A 15,459-nucleotide genomic window follows, 5' to 3' on the forward strand; every position below is an offset into this window, starting at 1 on the left:
CGATGCAAGAGGCAGGATGTCGATATTTGTGACAGCAAGGCCACGTGCAAGAACCAAATCCAGAGTATTACCACTGATACACGTTGAACCATGAATGAACTGCTGAAATCCTAGTGCATCCATGATTTCCATAAATGATTTACCAAGGGGATCAGAGAGCTTATTTATATGAATGTTAAAGTCACCAATAATCAAAATATTGTCTACACTAGTTGAAAGACTAGAGATGAACACGCCAAATTCATCTAAAAAAAATCAGAGCATGGGCCAGGAGGCCTGTAGACAGTGACAATATAACATAGCTGATTTCCAGTTTTATGACCTTGACAGTACTTAGCATCATGGGCATAACGGAGAATCAGATACTCAAATTAATTATATTTATGACCCCCAACAGTTACTAAAGTAAACCTGGATTTATAAATTAAAAGCAACACCCCCGCCTTTCCTCACATCACGTGAAACGTGACAAAGTGTACGCAGGTGGGCAGGCCTCATTCAGAGGAAGGACAGCTGTGGATTTAAGCCAGGTTTCACATAATCCAAGCATATCCAGGTGATGATCCACAATTAAGTCATTCACCAGCAATGACTTCAGAGACAATGATCTGATGTTAATGAGACCCAAACTAAGGATCTCTGTGGGACCAACAGATTTTAATGAAGTCATGCGGAAGTTCTGCTCCTCAGCAGCCAGTGACGCAGCGTGTTTCAGCGGCAGGAGGAGCTCAGGTGAAACGCAGCGTGTGCGAGCCCGCAGACGACAGCACCGGCCTAAAAACTCCGCAGCCTGGCGAGAGGCAGCAGCAGGAAGCTGCGGCACAAACGGGCACAGCTTTAGCGGAGCCGGTCCGGTCATCGGAGAGGACAGTCCAGGAACAACAGGACAAATCCAGCAGCCTCTCGTGCGCAGCGCACGCTCCCACGCCCAAAAATATCGTCCATCCCACAGGAGGCGAGGATCAGACCCTCTAGTGAAGGCTGCCAGGTAAAACTTAAATTTCACCGATGCACCGCTCCGCTTTCCGTGCCTTCTAAAGCGCCTCCTCCGGAGAGGAGCGCAAGGGAAACGGAGCAGGTGGAGCAGGACGTCCGCGAGCACAGGTGGCAGAGCGGGGCGGGGCCCTCCCAGCCCGGACCCAGACGACAGCAGCGGCTCATAAAGAGCATTAATGTCCAAGAGAGACTGACAATTATACACAAGCAAGGCAGAGATGTCCCGGCAGAACACACAGAGCAAAAACACAGCAACAAATAACAAAAAACTCGACGAGCGGTAAAGACAGGGCTGACGCACTGTGAAAACACAGTGTTCTTTTTTGGGGCCAGGAACGGATTAATCCATTTTACATTGTTTCTTACGGGAAAATTGGTTTCGGTTTAAGAACAACATTTAGGAACCAATTAAGTTCTAAAAATGAGGTTCCACTGTATACGTGACTGGTCCTGCATTTACTCTTCTGAGTAATCTCTCTATTTTAGATCAATTCAGTTCCTTCTCAGGATATAAACTAAATCTTCAGAAAAGTGAATGCTATCCGAATAATGCAGCAGCTCTGCAACTCCAGCAAGCTGATTTGCCATTTAAAATCCCCCGTTCTGGTTTCAGGTATCTCGGTACTGACGTGTACATTTTCAAGTCTCTCGTCTGCCAATGTTACCCCACTTATTGCCAAAACTAAATCTGATCTTCAGAGATGGAATGCATTACCCATTTCTCTAACTGGGAGGATTAATGCTGTTAAAATGAACGTTTTGCCTAAATTGTTTCAATCGATTCCTTTATTTTTTGCCAAAATACATTTTTGATACCTTGGATAAAATGATTACCTCCTTTATTTTGGGATGACAGACCTCCACAGATCTGTAAATCATTGCTTCAAAGATGCCAATTTAGCGGCGGGCTTGCATTGCCCAATTTGCAATTCTATTACTGGGCAACACACATTCACAAAATACACTGATGGGTTGAATCTCCCAGTTCATCCTGGTGTAAGGTGAAAGCCGGAAGCCCTCTCTTGCCCGTCTTCTATTCCAGCTCATATATTCCTCTCTTCCAACCAAGATCTCTGTGTATGTTAAAAATCCTGTTACGCTCAATACTTTAAAGATATGGTACCAATTTAGGAAACATTCCAATTTGTAGGTGCATCTCTGTCTGGTTCATTGTGTAATAACCATCAGTTTCCCCCTCCATATTTGGACTCTGCTTTTTCAGTGGACTTGCAAGCCGCAAGTCATTTATTTAGGCATTTTTAAGTTACACATTTTGTCTCCAAGTCTTTCTCTAATTTCCCCACGTTACCCTATATACAATCACAGGACAGCTTGTTTTCTTTTCAGACACATTGAAGAGGGATTGTTTCAGAAATTTATAATCGCATCTTGGCTCTCAGTGATCAATCAAACTCCAAATTAAGGACTGCTTGGGAGGGTGAGCTGGGGCTGAATGGTGGGACAGAGCTGTTGGTGAGCCAAGTACAGTTCCGTCTTGTGCTCGCCAGACACTCATACAGACTAATGTCATTCATAGTGCCCATTTTTCAAAGTACTCTGTCTGAAATCTAGCTGGAAGTAGAAGATAAATGTGATGGATGCTTGAACCCATGTTGCCACTTAAGCTGCATGTTCTTCCTCTGCCCCCGCTTACAAAATTTGGGGTCAAGTTAGTTATTTTTGCATCCTTTCTATTATACTGGGAACTGACTTGCAGTCTTGTTCATTTCTAGGTCACCAGATCAGTTCACTTTCTTATCAAAAGAAATGATTAGTTTTTCATCTCTACTGGTCAGACAATGAATTCTTCTGCAGTGGAAGTCCCCCAAACCTCCCTCGATTTCACAATGACTCCAGGATATTGTGTTTCTCCTCAATACTGACAAGTTCTGTCATAAATGACAACCTTTTCCTTCATATTTCACTGATTTGCAGGTCTTAAATGACTGAGGGCTGGGTCATGTAGTTTCGATTATGTGCATTTTTACTTTGTATACTCATAGTCGAGGTAGTTCGGTGTGTGTGTGTACGTTTTTGTTTTGTTTTTTTTCGGGGGGGAAAATCAAAATATATCTTTCTACTGCCATCATTAGACCCTCTATTGTGGTTTTCAATAAAAATATTTGGGGGGGAACGACGACAAGGAGAGTGGAACCTGTGACCTGCACAAAAGCAAATGTGAACATGAACTCGCAAAAAAGAGCAGATGAACTCATTCCACCTGTTCAAAGGGTTAGTAATCAGTGAAATCACCTGCTGAAGTCAGTGGTTGCAAAGAAAACCTGCACCCTCTGCCCTTTCTGGAATAGTCTGGACACCACTGCTCTAAAGCTAATGAAATTAACAAAAAAGAGGAACATGGGAAACTTTGCAGTACTGATGTTGCCATCAAGTAACAAGGAGAAAGACACACACCCTTCCCTGATCTTTCAAAATAAGAGCCCTAGCATGCACTGCTGCTGTAACAGTAACATTTATGTGCAACACTTTTTAACCTTACATACAAACCATTCCCCAAAATAAAATGTAACAGATAAAAGATTAATGCACCCTATAGTTTCTCCAAGTTTCAGTCATTTTCAGGACAGTCTTTTATTATTAAATTATACAATGATATATTGCCAATACTGATCGATATTGGTCTTTATATAAGGCCTAAATAGATCCTTGTCATTCGATTGGTGGTTTGTATGTTACATGATATGGATTATTAATACCATTTTCCATTGTGTTCCATTTACCGTGAAATTTTGGTTCTATACGTTTTGTGCTATTGCACGCCGTGACCACAGTGCGTGCACACCAGCAGTGATGGTCGCTTAGCTTAAAAACACACATAGGGGGGCTTTGTTTTATTGACTGAGCTCATTCTTGTAACACACACACACACACACACACAAAAAAATAAAAATGTGTATGCCGTAAGCCCTCTGGAGGCATTTGCAGTATTCGCTGGGACGTCTCTACCTTAAGTACACGCAAGGTTGGATTAAGAGGGCTACAAATTTCTGTCGCGATTGCTGGACTGAGGAAAGCAGGCGGCAGTCTGTAAATGAAGAAGTCAACGCACGGCATCACGTACGGACTACATCGTCAGGATTGTTGGGAGTTATATAAAACAAATAATGAATGTTTTTTTCATTCATGCCTCGTTGAATGGAACATTCATCTTTCACCTTATGAAATATTCTTACCCTTGCACTCATAAACATTCATTATTTATAGGTATAATGTAGACAAAAATATTGTAACAACATACCATAAGAGCACAGCCCTATTAGTGGCTTTGAGGGTACAATCATTTTGTCAAATATGATCACTGGCCAAGATATCAGGAGGACATTCATTAAATCCAGCTTCATGTTTCACCATCTCAGCCATTTGTCAGCTACCTTTAAAATGTTTACACATGTTGCTACATAACACCTACACAGCTGATAAATGCTGGCAGAAACAACTTACCGGCTCACCAAGCTTATCCAGATTATCCAAGAAATACTTCACAGACTCACCCTGCAACAGGACAGAAGAATAATTTCTGTTAATTCTAAACAATCCATTATTTGAATAACAACAGCATACACATATGCATGTTTCACCCAAAACAAAACAAAATGATGATTTCTTGTCTTGACAGAGCTACCAACTTGGGGGTGTGGGGTGTGCGTGTGTGTGTGTGGGGTTCTTGGGGGTGTGGGGTGTGCGTGTGGTTCTTAGCTGACATGTGCAGCACTAATCTGGTTTCTTTTAAAACTGTGTCATCACCACACAGCTGCCGAGTCACTGAAGCAGGATGCAAATTATTTTGGAGTGCACATGTGTTTCTACGTTTGTTTGTGATGTCTACACCAGTGTAGCTAGGTGTATGTGTGAACACGCGTGTGTGTTCTGGCTGTTCATGCACAATTAGTGCATGCCTAGACATGAGACAGACAGGATGAAGAAGCATTCTTCTTACTCTGCATGTGCAGCCTGCAGCAGACAGAAAACAGAAGACGACAGAAAAGAAGAAATATACTTTACTCATCAACGCTTTGCTGTGATGCATCTCATGTTTTTGGGGAATGCCTCTTGTACTCAACAACACAATAAACCTCACGTTGTACACTCAACAAAAATATAAACGCAACACTTTTGGTTTTGCTCCCATTTTGTATGAGATGAACTCAAAGATCTAAAACTTTTTCCACATATACAATATTACCATTTCTCTCAAATATTGTTCACAAACCAGTCTGAATCTGTGATAGTGAGCACTTCTCCTTTGTTGAGATAATCCATCCCACCTCACAGGTGTGCCATATCAAGATGCTGATTAGACACCATGATTAGTGCACAGGTGTGCCTTAGACTGCCCACAATAAAAGGCCACTCTGAAAGGTGCAGTTTTATCACACAGCACAATGCCACAGATGTCGCAAGATTTGAGGGAGCGTGCAATTGGCATGCTGACAGCAGGAATGTCAACCAGAACTGTTGCTCGTGTATTGAATGTTCATTTCTCTACCATAAGCCGTCTCCAAAGGCGTTTCAGAGAATTTGCCAGTACATCCAACCAGCCTCACAACCGCAGACCACGTGTAACCACACCAGCCCAGGACCTCCACATCCAGCATGTTCACCTCCAAGATCATCTGAGACCATCCACTCGGACAGCTGCTGGAACAATCGGTTTTCATAACCAAAGAATTTCTGCACAAACTGTCAGAAACTGTCTCAGGGAAGCTCATCTGCATGCTCGTCATCCTCATCGGGGTCTCGACCTGACTCCAGTTCGTCGTTGTAACCGATTTGAGTGGGCAAATGCTCACATTTGCTGCCGTTTGGCACGTTGGAGAGGTGTTCTCTTCACGGATGATGCGAAGGAGATGTGTTGCACTGCATGAGGCAAATGGTGGTCACACCAGATACTGACTGGTATCCCCCCCAATAAAACAAAACTGCACCTTTCAGAGTGGCCTTTTATTGTGGGCAGTCTAAGGCACACCTGTGCACTAATCATGGTGTCTAATCAGCATCTTGATATGGCACACCTGTGAGGTGGGATGGATTATCTCAGCAAAGGAGAAGTGCTCAATATCACAGATTTAGACTGGTTTGTGCACAGTATTTGAGGGAAATGGTGATATTGTGTATGTGGAAAAAGTTTTAGATCGTTGAGTTAATCTCATACAAAATGGGAGCAAAACCAAAAGTGTTGCGTTTATATTTTTGTTGAGTATAAAAACTCAAATTGTCTCAGTGCTGCTGATCATGTGGGGTTGATGAATGTGTGTTCGCGTCATCTAGCAGCCATTTTTTTTTTTACCCGGCGTGAGCTTCTGCATTCAGATTCTGATCTCTATAAAACTTACCCAACCTGAAAAACCTGTGCATGAATGTGTGTGCATCTAGGTTTACACAAGGGAGAGGACAAATGGCTTGTAGCTAGGCTAAAGCAAAAGAAAGAAAAGCAGTGCATTATGACATTCTGTCCACAGTTTTGACCCTTCACTGGTAAAAACTCAAATCTGAGACATCTTGTGGTTTTGAAATTATATATATAAAAAAGCAAAAAGGAGAAGAGAAACAAGAGCAGTAATCATGTTGCGTTCTTTCCACCTACAGCCTATATCCATGTGCTGTTAAAGCAAAACTGAAATGCAGCTTTTTTTTTTTGTTTTAACAGCGTCAGTGTGACACTATGAGAACAGCCACACGACAACGACAGTTGTACAATTAGGTCAAACCAGCACGATCTACTCTGCTACACTCATCAAAAACTCAACATTTACAGTCAAACATGCAGACCAACAACTCAACTTTTTACTTCTTATAAACATGAAAAACTACATGTTTCCGACTGGGTGTTTGTTTTAATGAGCACTGCAGCAAGCTGAAAGGCATGTGTAATTTGTGATGTAAATACTTACGAGGCAAACTGTAAAGAGCTGTATCTGCTGGTAGAAGATCCAATCTGTCATTCTCATCGAGGGGAAGGGAAATTCAAGCCGGCCTCAACACAACAACTTCTGGCTTTTCAGTCTAAACAGGAAGGCCCATCTTGAGGAGCGACGATGCCTCAGAACTTGAACTCAATTTGAAACCCTACTGGACTAGGTTATTTTAAACTATAGTCATCATTTTGCCACTGTACGTGAAGTGGGTTTTGTGTGTGTGTGTGTGTGTGTGTATATATATATATATATATATATATATATATAAATAAAAATGAATAAAAGGGGTGTCACAATACATGTATTTGTATTGAACCATACGGCACGCACCAAAACTGCACGCAGAACACACGGTACAATGCTAATACAATAACATGCTTTTGGAGGGCGGTATGCATTTTCAGAGGTCCGACGTTCACACCCATTCGCCCAAAATGACAGATATTTGCCTGAGTTAGACGAGGGCGAATATCGGAGGGAACAGAGGGACGTGAACGGAGGGAATCAGAAAATGCATACTGCACGACAACAGCATGTTATTTGCATTATTATCACTTTTTACTGAGATATACAACATGTAACGCGTACATAAACAGTTGGCTCACTTAACTTTTGTCGTGTCGGCTGGCACACGCACCAGTGCGTCCTCATCAATATGGCTGCTTTAGCTGCTGTTCATTGTACTATCCATGAGAAAATCATCTGGAATATCCATATTGGGACCAAAACACACTTCTCGCCTTGTCATCTTTTCCTCTGCGGACAGTCCCCCCCCCCCCCCCCCTCTGCGGACAGTTCTTGGGCTGCGTGCGCGCTATGACGTCATTTGCTTATGCACAGCGGGCGGGTATAGCCAGGTAGCATCGACATAAATCTACGATACCGGCCTAGCAACGCCCCGGTAAAGTGATAATAATGCACAGTATGATTATACATACACACAAATCTGTTTCCATAAGTCACTGATATTTCATTTCCAGATTGTCACTAGCTTCAGGATCTGTACAGGAGGGGTGGTTTTACTCCCACCAGTGCTGCAGGCGTGGCCACACCCCTCAGTCTGCTGTCTGTGTATGAGGCAGTCGAACAGAGGAAGCAGTGGGCCAGGCAGTTGAAGTGAGTCACTGGATTATTCCACCCAGAAACTTTGGAAGCATAAATGAATTGGTTAATTTACCCTTTTATTCCAAAATATGAAGCTAAAAGCGAACGCATACCGTCATGCATTTGTTGCTGAAAATAGCTGGTCACGAGTTCTGCTTTTTTGCCTCCAAATTTGGCATAAATACAGTGAATGGTCTTGCCCGTCAGTCCCTCTTTATGGTGGTCATTCCTCGTGGTTGTCTCGCTTGTTCACCTTTTGGCAACATACCTGCAACCCTCAGGGCGACAGTTTTCATTGTTTGTCTGCAAATAGTGTGCTGAGTTAAAGAGTCTAGGCTGCGTTTGTAAGCACAAAGCAAAGCTGTTTAACTGCAGATCAACATTCCAACTCTGATCACACGTATTCCAACTTCTGTCTGTGCAACAAGTTCAAACCAACAGACAAAGAGTTTAACCCCCCACCCCACCCCCCCCACCAAAATGCAGCATTTCCTCTGTTTAGATATTTGACGGAGTATAACCATCATATGATCTGAGAGCGCAAGTGAAATGAGCGAACACCAGGTGAAAGCCAGACAATTATTAGCAGACATCACAAGCACAGAAATGCAAGCAGAAATGATGTGAATGCAAAGTTCTTCACCACAAACTGGGCTGGTAAACCACAAGTAGAGTCAGCTATGATGTAAAGAGGGGAGAGGTGCAGACAGAAACAGGAAGCTGATTAGAATCACACGTGTCGCTGCTTAATTCAGAGGAAAAGATGAACAACCCCGCCAGCACCCCCAGCCCACAGTGACATGGAGAGAGGAAAAAGTATAATTAAAGAGAAAATTACTTTCACTTTCTATCTTAACTGTCACTTTCCAGATGTGTGGCGTAACAGATTCTGGTTTTGAACCAGAATCTACTGCTGCTACTATGCGTTAGAGCCACTAGGTGCTATTTGTGAAGAAGAAGTACAACAACAACAAAAAACAGACACCATCTCTTTTCTTGAGTATAACTTATGGATTTATGTGAGGATACCGACTTACCAGCTGAAACTCCCTCCGGCGATCGTAAGCGTTCTGTATGCCCGAGTCCGTCCATAGAGCTTTAATAGAGGGAAGGTACTGCAGAAAGACCGAGGTCTCCAGGTGGCCGGAGGCCATCTTTGCTGATCGGGTATCAAATGCCATCAAACTGTTTCCATGCTCTTGGTTGTCCAGGCAACCCCAAGGGATGTGCAGCTTCTCCCGGGCATCCACCAACACACGTATACCTATCGAGGTGAAGGGAGGTTAAGAGAGAGCCCACTGTCCAGCACAAAGACTGCAAACCTTCACATCAAATAAGTCAAATATTTCCACAACAATTACTATTTTTAATAGTGCACCTCCTTGTACAGTCGAACATGGACAAAAGCATATCTGGTACACTTGCAAAGCAGTCACACTTGGTTGACAAAAAGATATTGCATAGACTTTAACCAGTGATTTATGTTCTTTGTGTGCAAACTCAAAATGGAACTTGGTCTTTAGGGTTTTCCCACCCGATTCATAGGTCATCTGTGAGCAGTGACAGTATCACTCTAATAATAGTAGTGCTATGTGACTAAAAAGATTAATCCAGGTTTTGAGTATATTTCTTCTTGTTACATGGGAAACAAGGTACCAGTAGATTCAGTAGATTCTCACAAATCCAACAAGACCAAGCATTCATGATATGCACACTCTTAAGGCTATGAAACTGGGCTATTAGTAAAAAAAGTAGAAAAGGGGGTATTCACAATAATACAACCCCTGGCAAAAATTATGGAATCACTGGCCTCGGAGGATGTTCATTCAGTTGTTTAATTTTGTAGAAAAAAAGCAGATCACAGACATGACACAAAACTAAAGTCATTTCAAATGGCAACTTTCTGGCTTTAAGAAACACTAAGAAATCAAGAAAAAAAGATTGTGGCAGTCAGTAAGGGTTACTTTTTTAGACCAAGCAGAGGAATAAATTATGGAATCACCCTGTAAATTTTCATCCCCAAAACTAACACCTGCATCAAATCAGATCTGCTCGTTGACACTGACCCTATGTGTCTTTTTGCAAGGAATGTTTTCACAGTTTTTGCTCTATGGCAAGATGCATTATTATCTTGAAAAATGATTTCATCATCCCTAAACATCCTTTCAATTGTCCAAAATATCAACGTAAACTTGTGCATTTATTGATGATGTAATGAGTCATTTCCCCAGTGCCTTTACCTGACATGCAGCCCCATATCATCAATGACTGTGGAAATTTATGTTCTCTTCAGGCAGTCATCTTTATAAATCCCAATGGAACGGCACCAAACAAAAGTTCCAGCATCATCACCTTGCCCAATGCAGATTCGAGATTCATCACTGAATATGACTTTCATCCAGTCATCCACAGTCCACGATTGCTTTTCCTTAGCCCATTGTAACCTTGTTTTTTTCTGTTTAGGTGTTAATGATGGCTTTTGTTTAGCTTTTCTGTATGTAAATCCCATTTCCTTTAGGCGGTTTCTTACAGTTCGGTCACAGACGTTGACTCCAGTTTCCTCCCATTCGTTCCTCATTTGTTTTGTTGTGCATTTTTCGATTTTTGAGACATATTGCTTTAAGTTTTCTGTCTTGACGCTTTGATGTCTTCCTTTGTCTACCAGTATGTTTGTCTTTAACAACCTTCCCATGTTGTTTGTATTTGGTCCAGAGTTTAGACACAGCTGACTGTGAACAACCAACATCTTTTGCAACATTGCGTGATGATTTACCCTCTTTTAAGAGTTTGATAATCCTCTCCTTTGTTTCAATTGACATCTCTCGTGTTGGAGCCATGATTCATGTCAGTCCACTTGGTGCAACAGCTCTCCAAGGTGTGATCACTCCTTTTTAGATGCAGACTAACGAGCAGATCTGATTTGATGCAGGTGTTAGTTTTGGGGATGAAAATTTACAGGGTGATTCCATAATTTATTCCTCAGAATTGAGTGAGTCCATATTTTTTTCCTCTGCTTGGTATAAAAAAGTAACCGTCACTGACTGCCACAATTTTTTTTCCGGATTTCTTATAGTGTTTCCTAAAGCCAGAAAGTTGCCATTTGAAATGACTTTAGTTTTGTGTCATGTCTGTGATCTGCTTTTTTTCTACAAAATTAAACAACTGAATGAACATCCTCCGAGGCCGGTGATTCCATAATTATTGCCAGGGGTTGTAGTAGCATCTGCTGTTGACGCTACAAACTCAAAACTATTATGTTCAAACTGCTTTTTTTTTAGCAATCCTGTGAATCACTAAACTAGTATTTAGTTGTATAACCACAGTTTTTAATGATTTCTTCACATGTGTGAGGCATTAATTTTGTTGGTTTGGAACCAAGATTTTGCTCGTTTTCTAGTGTGCTTGGGGTCACTGTCTTGTTGAAACACCCATTTCAAGGGCATGCCCTCTTCAACATAAGGCCACAGGACCTCTTCAAGTATTTTGACATATCCAAACTGATCCATGATACCTGGTATGCGATATATAGGCCCAACACCATAGTAGGAGAAACATGCCCATATCATGATGCTTGCACCACCATGCTTCAATGTGAACTGTGGCTTGAATTCAGAGTTTGGGGGTCGTCTCACAACTGTCTGCGTCCTTTGGACCCAAAAAGAACCATTTTACTCTCATCAGTTCACAAAATATTCCTCCATTTCTCTTTAGGCCAGTTGATGTGTTCTTTGGCAAATTTTAACCTCTTCTGCACGTCTTATTTAACAGAGGGGCTTTGCGGGGGATTCTTGCAAATAAATTAGCTTCACACAGGCGTCTTCTAACTGTCACAGCACTTACAGGTAACTCCAGACTGTCTTTGATCATCCTGGAGCTGATCAATGGGTGAGCCTTTGCCATTCTAGTTATTCTTCTATCCATTTTGATGGTTAATTTCTGTTTTCTTCCACGCGTCTCTGGTTTTTTTTTTTGGTCCATTTTAAAGCATTGGAGATCATTGTAGATGAACAGCCTATAATTTTTTGCATCTGCGTATAAGTTTTCCCCTCTCCAATCAACTTTTTATTCAAACTACGCTGTTCTTCTGAACAATGTTTGAACGTCCCATTTTCCTCAGGCTTTCAAAGAGAAAAGCATGTTCAACAGGTGCTGGCTTCATCCTTAAATAGGGGACACCTGATTCACACCTGTTTGTTCCACAAAATTGATGAACTCACTGACTGAATGCCACACTACTATTATTGTGAACACCCCCTTTTTTACTTTTTTTTTTTATTAATAGCCCAATTTCATAGCCTGTTAGAATCTACTGAATCTACTGGTACCTTGTTTCCCATGTAACAATAAGAAATATGCTCAAAACCTGGGTTAATCTTTTTAGTCACATAGCACTACTATTATTCTGAACACTACTGTACATCACCGTGCACGGGCCTCAAGTTCTCTGTAGGGTCTCTCACTGCTTTTGAGGTAACATGCTCTCATAAAAGCATGACAAAAACCTACAGTCTACCACCCTGCCCATGGGCATCTGCAAATTAACAACATATGCCCCATTTCCTTCTTAGTCAGCGACAGTACTCCTCACTTCCGAATCAGACATAAGTGATAACTAAACTTTCACCAGGTGTTATTTTATGAATATCCTGTTGCCTGTTGGCCAGCACAGTGTCATTTGAGGGTGGGCGCTAAAGTGGTAAAATATGACGCATATGGTGCAATTTTTTCTCCATCTGGGGGCAGCCCCTGTATGTTCCCACCAGAAACATGGCACCTTCTCTTAGGATTTGGGCAAATTACATGCAAACAAAGTGAAAATGCAAAGAAAAAGTAATGATGTGGTGGAAAGTGGACATGTGTTGTGGTTTATTGATGACCCAAACCTCAAACATGTCGAGGCGGTTGTGCAGGACGAAAGACTGCAGCTACTTTGGCTAGCTGTGTAGACGAACACTTACTGACACAAACCTCTCTCATTTGCCTCGTCTTTGCTTCTCCACTGGGAACAACCCCCCCCCCACCCTAAAAAAAAAAAAACAAAACCAAAACACCCCCCACCCAAAAAAACCCCTGCAATTTTCGCGACTGCTTCAGTGATTGCAGCCAAAAACAATACAGTATGCCATTTTTCCATTAGAAGTGACACTGTTTGTGGCGTGAAACTAATACCAGGGCGGAGTGTCAGCACAAACCATTTGGTACGTCTGCTAGGTGACGGCGAGTAAGCTTTTAAATTTCCCTAGCCGGGCCGCATGGTTTGTGCTCAAACTCCCACACTCTGCCTGGGGATTATTTGCCGTATTTGTGCCGGCTATCCCTGGATGTGGTCAAATCCCGTGGTATCACGCAGGGGTTCAAATGAGACTGCGCTTCCCTATTAGGGATACACCGATCCACATTTTTTTCACTTCCGATCCCGATACCTGAATTTGGATATTTGCTGATACTATTACTAGGGATGGGTATCGATAAGATTTTATTGATATTGATGCTATTATCGATCCGATTCCTTATCAATACTTCCTGTGAATTTTCTGTGTACTAAAAAGTAGGTTTTACAGGTTTTCTATGTCAACATTTTATTGAGTCTTAAAGTAAATAAATATGAAACTGGTCACTTTATCCTTGATCTCTGGACAGAAATAGAAATGCATTTCCTTTCAGATATTAATGAGACAAATGTAACTCCATAGACTAAGCTGAACTCTTGTAGCTGACTGCGCTGATCGTCTGGATGTAATTCATAAAGAACTCAGGATATCCTATTTTGGGGGAAAAAATGTTTTGGTTTGTTGTCTGTATTACAATGTTTGGAAATAGGTGTCATTTAATTTAAACGGCGATTCGTTTTGAGGTTATTAATTCCGACCGGACTCCATCTTTCTAACTTGACATGGCAGAGTGGCGCAGCGTTTGGAGATGCGTGAACGGAATGGAGGACAATTCTCATTTCTTGCCCGCAATGAGACAAGAGTCCCAGTTAGTGACTTTAATCCGTACAAAAGTGACTCATGATTGACATTTTTAAATGGCTTTGAGAGGGGCTAAGAAGTGGACTTTTCGCTTCTGAAAAGCAGTGACGCAGAGAACCAGCGAAGCAGCGGATCGGAGCACTGCTTCATTGCTTCAAGCAGAGCCACCGCAGAAGCAGTTGATTGCAGACTGCACTCAACATAGAGAAATGATGATTTTCCCGATAAATACCTTGAAAAACAATGGCCGCTCTGAAGGACTGATAAGGGAATCGTTAAGCAAAAAGGCTATTGATGTCGGTGGATCGAATAATTTCTTAACAATTCTTGAAAAGCAGACCTCTGTTTGCTTTAATATTATTATTGTTGTTGATTTTCTATGAGGATCTTTTGCATCCCCAGTTATACAGCTTCATGATGAAGTGCTGTAGAGGAGGATTTTCTTAAAAAGAAGACCCGAAACTTCAGCTACAATTTGCTAAAAGGTACATCTAAGCCTAGACTGGATGTTTTGGTGAAAGAATTAAGTATTTGTATTCATTGTTGGGTCAGTGACTGAGGTTTCATCTCTTGAACACCAAATGGCACACCCACCCCAATGTACCGTTTTCAAGATGGAGCGCATTTCCAAAATGCAACTAGAAATCACCAAAAAAATAAATAAAAGTACTCAATTTACTCATATTTGGAATTAGTCTGGGTCAATCTGGGTAAATCATCTCACCCTTCCTGCCAGATGCTTTCGTCTTTCTGGTCCCGGCAAAAACAAAAAATTCTTGTGCACTTTAATGTGCCATTTTCTTCAAATGTTTGATTCCGCTCACTGTATTGTAGGTCGCGACGGAGCTTCTGCCTCTCGGTATAACAGCTTTGCAAACATTGCGCATTATTGTCTTGTAAAGCTGCTACAAACATTGATAGTCGACTAGTCAATAGGGCTGTCACGATTAGGAATTTCTGGAGGCGATTAATTGTCAGACAAATAATTGTGATTGACGAATATATTGTCTATTTTTTTTCTTTTTTTCCCCTTCTTTATATTCTACTATTGTAGTATAATTACACAACTCTGGAAGAACGTTTGGCTTCTGTGAGTGGAGAAACTGGGAATGGTGCAACATTTTTATTTTTATCTTCATTTTACATACAGTCCCAACTTTTTCTGATTTGTGGTTGTTTCTGTTGCATTTCTGAAATTGTTTCTCCTCATCAGTCACGTTTTGTACTTAAACACTGCATTAAGCTCAAGATTGAACAAATAAATACCTTTGGAAAATAACAGCTGTTAAAGTTCAGAGTTCTCACCTGCTTTTTGTGATCTGTGCGTCTGAACATTTTTTTTTTTTGTGGCTCAGTTCATTCATATATTCTACTTTTTAAAATATGTTTTTAAAGATATCTGACCGTTTATTTCATCTCATGATCTCATAAATTCAGCATACGACACGCAC

General features: G+C 41.5%; 1 protein-coding gene across 1 annotated transcript in view; it reads right to left on the minus strand.

The window, feature by feature from the left end:
* LOC117531518 (guanine nucleotide-binding protein subunit alpha-13-like) overlaps nucleotides 1-15,459 on the minus strand; it is a 68,874-nt gene that overhangs the window by 27,827 nt on the left and 25,588 nt on the right. The window contains exons 2-3 of the mRNA XM_034194632.1: nucleotides 9,074-9,300; nucleotides 4,459-4,509 (exon numbers count right to left, since the gene is read on the minus strand). Of these exons, the coding sequence (XP_034050523.1) occupies nucleotides 4,459-4,509; nucleotides 9,074-9,300 (278 nt within the window). The remainder of the gene's footprint in view (nucleotides 1-4,458; nucleotides 4,510-9,073; nucleotides 9,301-15,459) is intronic.

Source organism: Thalassophryne amazonica, chromosome 18 (assembly GCF_902500255.1).
Source record: "Thalassophryne amazonica chromosome 18, fThaAma1.1, whole genome shotgun sequence".
Lineage (NCBI taxonomy): Eukaryota > Metazoa > Chordata > Actinopteri > Batrachoidiformes > Batrachoididae > Thalassophryne > Thalassophryne amazonica.